Source organism: Gymnoscopelus braueri (genome assembly GCF_963280865.1).
Source record: "Gymnoscopelus braueri genome assembly, chromosome: 12".
Lineage (NCBI taxonomy): Eukaryota > Metazoa > Chordata > Actinopteri > Myctophiformes > Myctophidae > Gymnoscopelus > Gymnoscopelus braueri.
The window spans coordinates 23,578,955-23,589,242 of NC_137614.1; the positions used below are offsets into that span (position 1 = coordinate 23,578,955).

The following is a 10,288-nucleotide window of genomic DNA, read 5'->3' on the forward strand; positions in this document are numbered from 1 at the left end:
CTGAAGGGCAATGGTTTCATCCTCTATCATCAGTGGATGTGCTGCAGGTGGATTCAATCATGGCCATTCAAATGATCACTTTTCATTACCTTTAAGAGCAACTTTGTCACATACGGCCACTTCATCAAGGCCCCCTTTGTGTGAACACACATTGGTGTTATTTTTATGCCATGTTGATGAATTGAATACACAGGACCACAATGTAAACAAGTCCCCAGGACTTGTTTCTGTTATCCTTTTAGCTCAAATGTCTGACTGCACCTCGTGCTGTTTACATTCATGTCTAATAAAGTATTCAATCAATCAATCAATGGGAACATTGTCGCTGGGAGCATGTAATCAATTCCTTTCTTTGTCCTGCCTTAAACCCATTCAATCCGGGGACCGCATCTGTGTAACCACTTATTACACACCATTATTTTAATCTTTGGCTATTTTTTTTTTATCGTAAACATTTGTGTTAGTGACATCACTTGATAATTGTAATCTCTAGGCAAACAATTCATCCCCCCCCCATTATGTGCAATGTGGAATGTATGCAATTACCTTCTATGTTAATAATTATAAAAAAAATAATAGCAATAGTGTAATAATTCATTATTTATATTTTTTTAGAACTGATTGTGTTTATATTTCTTGACACAATCATTATTCAGTGTAATGCACTAACCTCATCGAGACACATTCCTCATTATAGAAATTCCTTATGATTATTATAACTCAAGCCAGCGGGGAAAAAAACAAATGTTTTCACTGCACACCTCACACCATTCTTCCTGCCCCAAAATAGGACCCAATATTGTGTCACACCACCGTACTTACTGTTGGTTGGTTGCACTGCTGCTGATCCAGGAACAGAGGTTTCTAGATCAATGTGACGGACGAGCCTCAGCTAAATTCCTACTGTAAACGCTGCTTGAGTTTTATCTCTGTAATTAATTTGTATTTAACCCATTCAATCCGGGAACGCATCTACAAATGTCTTCTAAATCCTAACAGGTTTCTGAAAAACGTACGTTGCTAAATATGAGTGGTGCTCAAACTTTTTCATGTCAAGGACCATCCAAAATTATATGTATTTGGCAGCCGACCCCCCATCTCAAAATATTTAGTTCCAGGGAAAGATTTGAGTTACAAATGTTCGCTTAAAAAATAATAATATATATATTCAAAGATTTGCACAGATTTTCACCATAAAGAATTTAAAAAAGCAGATCTACAAGCTCATAGTGCGGCACTCTGTGCCGCGCTATGAGCTTGTATATCTGGTATGTTTTAATAGCCAAAGTAATCTTAAAATGACACAGATGCGTTCCCGGTCTTAATGGGTTAAATAAAAGTAGGCCTTAACATTAAAGGTATTTAAAAGCAACACAATTCCAATATTTTTTTTATGGCGCAGCATTATATTCCAGGGCTTGGGCTCTACATAGCCACACATGTATGCTTGTACAGACAAGCACTGCACTGCATACACTACACTATTTAACTGCTAAATAGAGTAGGCAATACATTGCAGCCAGCAGCAGTGTGCTGGTCTAGTGGTTCAGTATTGATCCAGTGCTAGCTTCCAGCTATAGACTAATCCTATCAACACTTTTATGTCTTGTCTCCTCTCCTCTCCTCTCCTCTCCTCTCCTCTCCTCTCCTCTCCTCTCCTCTCCTCTCCTCTCCTCTCCTCTCCTCTCCTCTCCTCTCCTCTCCTCTCCTCTCCTCTCCTCTCCTCTCCTCGCCTCTCCCCTTATACTGTACAAACAGACAGTAGACAGAGTACTATCATAACCTGACAGCTACGGGACAGTGGCAGCATGATACACTCAGTAATTGGGGTCAAATGTCCCGCCCAAAGGGCATACTGGCAGGAAGAAACGCTATTATCGGCACCTTGCTGTCCTGTCACTAATGTCATCTTTAGCAAGCTGGTGTTGCTGGCACACGCACGCACGTGCGCGCACACACACACACACACACACACACACACACACACACACACACACACACACACACACACACACACACACACACACACACACACACACACACACAAACATTTTTGGCTGGACCGCAACACTGTGGCCAGCCCTATGAATAAGTTACACCATTGGTTAACCGACTGACCTAACAATGAACTAGCAAATCGCAGAGCAATCGTCCCTCCAGACTATGAGATGTCATCTCCCCAGGTTATAGGATGTAGTCTTTAAGAGATCTATATTTCCTTTCCGTGAAAATGACATTCGGAAAATGATGTGCAACGACCCACTATTCATCACCTGACACAGTCTCATCCCTCCATCTGGTAGTCTCATCCCTCCATCTGGGTAGTAAGTCATTGAGCTTGTTGACATTTACAAGCCCTTCTAACCTTCTCATTCCTTACTGTATCTTAGGTTTGGATACTTAGGATACTCATGCTCTCCACGTCTGCATCTGCAGTATACTCCTCCTAATGTCTACAACAATCATTTAGAAACGTTCAGTCTACTACTACTACTGCACGGCTATTTTCTGCCCCTTCAATGCTTTATTTTGTAGAAGGCATTTACCTAAAATGTAATGTGCTTTGGGGGCTGCATTGCAGTGTGTGGACTTTCCCTTTTCTCCATTCAATTAGAATAACAACTGACCAACAAAACTATGTAAAAATGACGCACTTGCACAATGCCGCTTCGTCTCGCTCATGTCTTTGGATTCTTTTTCACATGAACCCGAACAAGACATTTGATTTTATACAGTAGAGATTACATTTATAAAGTGACATCACTGATACTGGAGAGAGGCCTTTTAACTCTGAGGTGAGCAGCTTGCCAGACTACATGAATGTTATATTTGACTGACATCGGAGAGAGAGAGAGAGAGAGAGAGAGAGAGAGAGAGAGAGAGAGAGAGAGAGAGAGAGAGAGAGAGAGAGAGAGAGAAGAGAGAGAGAGATGAGGGGATATGTGAAAGTTAGATCTGCAGTGTGTTGTGAAAATGACCCAGCACATCACTGGAACCAGTTAGTCAAGGACATTTACAAAAAACAGCCTGCAGCTTCATGAATGATTCAAGGACTGTTGCCTTCTGGAAGAAGGCTAGTGGAGAAGTGAAGGGGGAGCGCTAAAAATGTGGATTTCGATTTTAGTCAATGAATACAGTACAGTTTCATGACACGACTTGGTATCACCTATAGCGCCAATCTCAAGTTTCAGCTCGCGTACGCAGTTTCTGACCAATGGGACGCATCCAACCATTAGCAGAATGATGCCAGCAGTGTTGGAAAGCTTAATGTAGTAGGTGACAAAGGTTATTCCCTCACAGAATACCTGCTGACCCCACTGGAAACCCTGCAACAGAGCAGGAGTGCAGGTGCACAGGGGCCATGGTGGTCGTGCTTCGGCGGGCTATCAGCACTACGCTACCTGCCAGAGGAAAATGTGTGACAGACAGACAGACAGACAGACAGACAGACAGACAGACAGACAGACAGACAGACAGACAGACAGACAGACAGACAGAGACAGACAGACAGACACAGACAGGCAGACACACACATTCTACAGTGCTGTTCCTGACAGTTTGCAGCCATTTATTACAGATCTATACAGTAAGGTAGAGGGTCTGGTTTGATGGATGGGCACTTAGTCATGCACACGTGCGCTTGCGCGCACATACGCACACACATACGCACACACATACGCACACACATACGCACGCACGCACGCACGCACGCACGCATAGGCAATTTTTAGGGGGGGCATGGGGGGCACTTGCCCCCCCTGGGGGCTGGACTTTTTTTAATATATATATTTTGTATATTTTAAAAATATATATATTTCTCATATATAGCTTATATTATGTCCACATATATGCCACATATATGGATATGTACATGCAGTATATGTAGAGACATATACTGCAGGCGGACAATTCCGAATATGTCACTATATGTGCATATATATCTAAAAATATATGTTCATATATTTCCTTTCCCCCTCCTGGTGGCAGAGGCAAAAATCGCCTATGCACGCACGCACGCACACACACACGCACGCACACACACACACACACACACACACACACACACACACACACACACACACACACACACACACACACACACACACACACACACAGTAAGATGGATGGGTCCATTTACAGTCCTTGAGGTGGAGATGAGTGGAGACATGTTAGTCTAGCAGGAGAAATAGGTTCCCATGTATCCTAGCTGAATTTCTTTTGTAACCTGTTTTATAGGACCCTGTCATCCATGTCAGTTAGAGTGATTGCCATCCATGTTATAGCCTTGCAGTGCATATAAGAGGATAGACTGGTTTCATTTGACCATTGCAGGACACTATGGCTAAGTCTGTGTATGTGTTTCACCAATAAGGAGTGGTTATTTGATTTGCAGTGTATTGGGGAGAAGGGGTTCATTTGTCATATGTCATCTAGATGAGGAGTTATGAAAATCTAAATGTTTCACTGCTCCCATATCATAAATTCAAACTAGCCCCATGGCTAACCTTGGCAACATGACAAATTCTTAAAGTCACACTGTGTAAAATCCATTTTATTTGGCTTTTTGGCAGCACATCTGATACAACTCAGTAGTCTGTTAGAACTGCTATGCTGCGGGGTCCTGGCGCCAATGTTATTCTGGAAAGCAGAAAAGTATTTTTCAGAAACGGTATGAATTGCATTCGGGTGGCGCAGTGGTAAAGTCCCTGCCCACCACCGCGGGGGTTGTGGGTTCAGATCCACCGTGGTGCATCTGGCTTTGTCGAGCGTCTGTACCATTGGTTCTCAAAGTGGGGTCCGGGCACCCCCAGGGGTCCTTGGGGGGGTACCAGGGGGTCCCCAGCAAAATCAGTTAATTTTGCATTCAATTCAGTTTAACCAATTGAGCCCGATACACATTGGCTATTTGAAAATAGACGATCTACAAGCTCACAACGTGTCGCTTTGCAACGTGTTGTGAGCTTGTAGATCGGCTATTTAAAAAAAAAATCTTGCAAAAATATTTGGCATATTTTTTGAAACATTTTGACACAAATCTTGTATGGGGGGTCCCTGGCACAAAATATTTTCAGGGGTCCGCGGCCAAATACCAATTTGGAGGTCCTTGACATGAGGAAATGAATTGGCATTGCGACTAAAATTGGGGGAGAAAAAAGGGGTAAAAATTGTATGTATTCACTTTCAATTCAATGAATAAATAAAAACAATTCCGGGACATTTCCAGTGCCTGCGCCATTTTGGCGTGAGTGTCAGGGGCAAACACTTAAAATAAAAAAACACTTAAAAATTATGTTTAGAGAAGTTGTCAAAAAACACACAATGTGTAATGGTGTATTCTGAAAATTATACAAGTGAAAGATTATATCAATAACTTTAGTTTAGTTTATGACTGGGGTCTTAAAGGTAACAAAAACGGTCATGGAACCTATTTCTCCTGCTAGACTAATAATGCTGATGGTTGGTTGGATGGATGGATGGATGGATGGATGGATGGATGGATGGATGGATGGATGGATGGATGGATGGATGGTGGATGGATGGATGGATGGATGGATGGATGGATGGATGGATGGATGGATGGATGGATGGATGGATGGATGGATGGATGGATGGATGGATGGATGGATGGATGGATGGATGGATGGATGGATGGATGGATGGATGGATGGATGGATGGATGGATGGATGGATGGATGGATGGATGGATGGATGGATGGATAGATAGATAGATAGATAGATAGATAGATAGATAGATAGATAGATAGATAGATAGATAGATAGATAGATAGATAGATAGATAGATAGATAGATAGATAGATAGATAGATAGATAGATAGATAGATAGATAGATAGATAGATAGATAGATAGATAGATCCACATACATACATTACATTGCAGAATAATCCTTATTCATAGTCCAGTGTCTGTAACTAAAGTTCACGAGCCCTTGTGATTGGCTAAGGTGTTAAAAGGCCTAATGGCTCTGGGGACAAAAGATCTCTTGAACCATATTCATTCTTGCAGCGCAGAGAGAGAGAAGCAGTGTGCCACGGCTGCTGCTCTGGCCTGCCAGGGGATGACTAACGTTGTCCATTATGGCCTGCACCTTCCTCCATGTACACGTCTCCACAGCAGTCCCCAGTGAGTCCAGCCTCCTGCCAAGCACTGAGCCAGTGCTTCTTCACCAGCTTATCCAGCCGCTTAGCATGCTTGTCAGCCATGCTCCCCCCCCCCCCCCCCCCCGCATCGGACACTTGCCCACCGCTGACTGGGGAAACATATGCTGCATTTTGTTGCACACTTCAAAGGACCAGAGCCTCCTCAGGAAGAAAGAGCAGAGTCTGCTCCTTTCGGCAGAGGGCATCTGTGTTCAGGGACCAGTCCAGCTGAGAGAGAGAGAGTCAGAGAGATATGAGAGAGGGGGGGGGGGGGGAGAAAGCAATCACCATGGGGTTAGAAAAGACAGCGGAAATGAGAAATTGAACAAGATTTCAATCTTATTGACAGATTTTCCTTCAGAAAGATTACATGCAAAAAAAGGAAGTAATGAAAGAGACAGAGGTGAGAGATATGGAGGGAGGGGGAAAGGGTGGCAACCAAAAGACAGGGAAAAGAAGAGAGAGAGAGAGAGAGAGAGAGAGAGAGAGAGAGAGAGAGAGAGAGAGAGAGAGAGAGAGTAAGATACAAGAGAGACAGAGAGATGAGAGGTACTGGTAGAGAGAATTCCCTGCTGAGGCTGATATTCACCGTACAACACACACTTGGTATGCAGTACTGTGTGTGTGTGTGTGTGTGTGTGTGTGTGTGTGTGTGTGTGTGTGTGTGTGTGTGTGTGTGTGTGTCTGTCGACTGTCTGTCTGTCTGTCTGTCTGTCTGTCTGTCTGTGCGTGCGTGCGTGCGTGCGTGCGTGCGTGCGTGCGTGCGTGCGTGCGTGCGTGCGTGCGTGCGTGCGTGCGTGCGTGCGTGCGTGCGTGCGTGCGTGCGTGCATTTTGCATTTTGTACTATACTCTCAGAGATAAATGAACACTTTTATGTGTCTCTGTCTGGCCATCTCCTCTCCTCCACACAGAGACTGGACTCAAGTGTCACACAGTACTGTACTGTGTACTAACGTGTCCTCTCCTACCTCCAGACCGTGAGACACTACCAGACATTAGTGGAAGTAAAGTGCTGCCATAGCTCCACTTACTTTCCCTTTAAGCTGTCATCTGCTACTATCTCTTCTCTCCACTCATCTCTCAGTCTCTCTTCTATCCGCTAGCTGTTGTGTGTAGCTGTTGTGTGTTTTTAGGCTCCCTGTGTGTCTGTCTTCACTCATTCAGTCTTCCTCTACTGTTATCAGTATTTTCTGTTTCCTTCTATTTTCTTAACCACATGAACCTTAGCATCCCTATTCTGGGCATGTCATAATATGAAGATTCGGCGAAAATAGGCAAACTTTCCACAAAAATAGCAGATCTACGAGCTCAATTGTGAGCTTGTAGATCAGCTCTTTTCGTCAGGGGGGAGGGGGGGGGGGTTAATAATTATAATAAACTCCCTCTATTCTATCAGCTCCCCTCCCTTAAACGTTTTGCTCCATTAAGTTTACGGTACACATACCTTTATAGTGAGGCTTAACACTTATGAACTCGCTCATTGTATCTTACCTTGCCTTATATTATGTCATTTTACCTTACCTTGTCTTACCTCACCTCACCTTGTATGTATCCTGTAGGTGTGGAGTGCATCGTGGTCCTACCGCACCCCCGCAGCTACTGGGACCCAGTGTTTGGCACGTGCGTGTTCTTGTTCTCCTTCCTCATCCCCGTCGCCATCATCAGCATCTGCTACAGCCTGATGGTGAAGCGTCTCCGCAACGTGCGCATCCTGTCCGGCTCCAAGGAGAAGGACCGCAACCTCCGCCGCATCACCCGCATGGTGCTGGCGGTGGTGGCGGCCTTTGTGGTCTGCTGGACGCCCGTGCAGATCATGGCTCTGGCCCAGGCGCTGGGCTTCAACCTGGGCAGCCTGTTCACGCTGGTGCTCATGCACTTCTGCATCGCGCTGGGCTACGTCAACAGCAGCCTCAACCCCATCCTCTACGCCTTCCTGGACGAGAACTTCAAGCGCTGCTTCAGGGAGTTCTGCCACCCGCTGCCTCCGTTCCGTCTGGACGGAGGACAGCAGTCCGGCCGCATGCGGAGCATCGCCCGCGAGGTGGCGGCCGCCTATGGCTGCAAGAACGTCATGGGTGGAGGCGGAGCGGACGGCGACTACGGTTGCGGGGGAGGCCGCGGGGATAGGAGTGGGGGGATGGGTGGAGGAGGGGGTGGAGGAGGGACGCCCAACCCAGCATGACTAGGCGTGGAGCTGCCCCTTGTAGGGGGGCTGTCGGGGGCGGACGACGACGATTATGACCGCTGCCGGGCAAGAAGAGGGGACAGCCTGGGGGGCGGGGCTGGCACGGGGAACTCCAACACAGAGCTCACACAGATCACCTCGCTCTAGCACCGCGACCCCCTCCGTCCCCCGGGCACGACCCCGCGACTGGCCTGGGTCGGGGGGGACGATAACGGGATGGGGGCGAAGGAGAAGGCCGGGAGGAGGACCCAGGAAAGAGGTGAGGAAGAGGGGAAAAGGATCTAGGAAAACAAGGGACTCGGAGCTGTGGGAAAGGGTTGAAGCTTATACACAGACTATGTGATAAACTGAATACAGTGCCCTCACAACTCCGTAGACTCTCTTAGAATGGAGAGGTGGATGTCTCTAGTGCGCAAATGTGGTTTACAGCAGCAACCGGACCAATGTTGTGGGGAAAGGTGACATACTTGGTGACAGCAGAGACCCAAGCTTCATGTTTGAAAGCTGCAGTTGGGGAAGGGGCAGACAGGTTGAGGGGTATATTTCCATGGGTTGAAAAGCAAACAATATCCTACAGGACTGATGAGTGATGGGAATGGTACAGGCTCCTCCTCAAAGGCTCACTAATGGAGGGGGACATGCCTGGGTTTCCATGTTAGTCATATAAACGACACTCCTATATAAAACAACTAACAGTGAGAGCGAGCAGGGTTGACATTTTAATGCTTCTGAATGGAGGGCTGGGACTGGTCCCATTACTTCCAGTTACAAACTCTCTTAAGCACTATATGCCAATCCTGAGGGCTTGGGGGCTGAGTGCTGATCGGGAACCAAACCTTGTGATTCAAGGATCTTGACAGACAAAAAAAAGGTGTGTTTAAGGACTCAAGTACACACCCACAAGCAGTTGTCCTTGGCGGTGGGGAAGGGAGGACACGGAGGCACTGGCAATAGCATGGGAATGATATAATGTGGAGACAGAGGCAAAGAGAAGAACCTGGACTTTGGCAGGATGGATCCCACACCTCTCAAAACATTTGAGGGGGGGGGGGGGGTCCGGGTTCAGATGTAAACAAAGGAGGAAGAATCTTGACCCTCCATCTGCATGGACAACCTTCAACTCAATCAACCACAACATCCATGACCATTACCCTTAGCTACATTTATCCAGTTAAGCTTCATGATGGAAATGTATACACTCATTGGCACTCTACAGGGCTTTGGATAAAACCACTGACCAGGTGATAAATGTCATGTTACCTCCCAAATCCAAACAGCGAGGGCTCCCGGCCCCTCACTCTTTAGTCCTCCTCTTGCTTATTGATAGCTTGGGGTGATAAGTACTAAAACACCTTAAATGGCCATGGTTCCCCCAGAGTCCTGGGTTGTTTGGATTCCTGACTGGTATAGGCCCACCTGGAACAGGATTGTTTAAGATTGGTACTATAAGTATGCAGACGACATAGAGGATCATTTCAAGATCAACTTTTCATCTCGAAAGGTTGAAATGGGGGGGGGGGGGGGGTGAAAAATAAATGGTTAATGTGTAAAGCCTTAAATTCAATATTGCACAATGATGTCGCTCGTTGAAAATATCTGATATCCAAGCCAACGTTGTGGCGCATTTACATAAATGACACATTGTTTCATTTATGTAAATCTGTTGTTTTGATGAGCAACACCATTATGTGACAGTGTATAAATTAGGCTTACGGTGTATGTGGGAGACAGAGGACACATCCCATTGTTTGGGATGAAAAGGGTTTTGTCTGTTATATCAAGAGAAAACCCTCGTAATCGCCGGAATAAGGCAGGGTGTCAGATCTGTGATACAAGGATTAAAGAAGCAAATAGGAGCTTGGCAACTACCTCGTACAATTATAGTGTTTCTTGAACTATGGCTTGGGGACCAACATTGGTCACTATCCTATTATTTTTGTCTG

At 45.8% G+C, this 10,288-nt stretch overlaps 1 protein-coding gene across 1 annotated transcript in view; it reads left to right on the forward strand.

Moving 5' to 3' along the window:
• oprl1 (opiate receptor-like 1) overlaps positions 1–8,342 on the forward strand; it is a gene marked incomplete at both ends in the record, with an annotated part of 48,132 nt that extends 39,790 nt beyond the window's left edge. The window contains one exon of the mRNA XM_080443858.1: positions 7,720–8,342. Coding sequence (XP_080299984.1) covers positions 7,720–8,342 — 623 coding nt within the window. The remainder of the gene's footprint in view (positions 1–7,719) is intronic.
• Between the last annotated feature and the right edge of the window lie 1,946 nt (positions 8,343–10,288).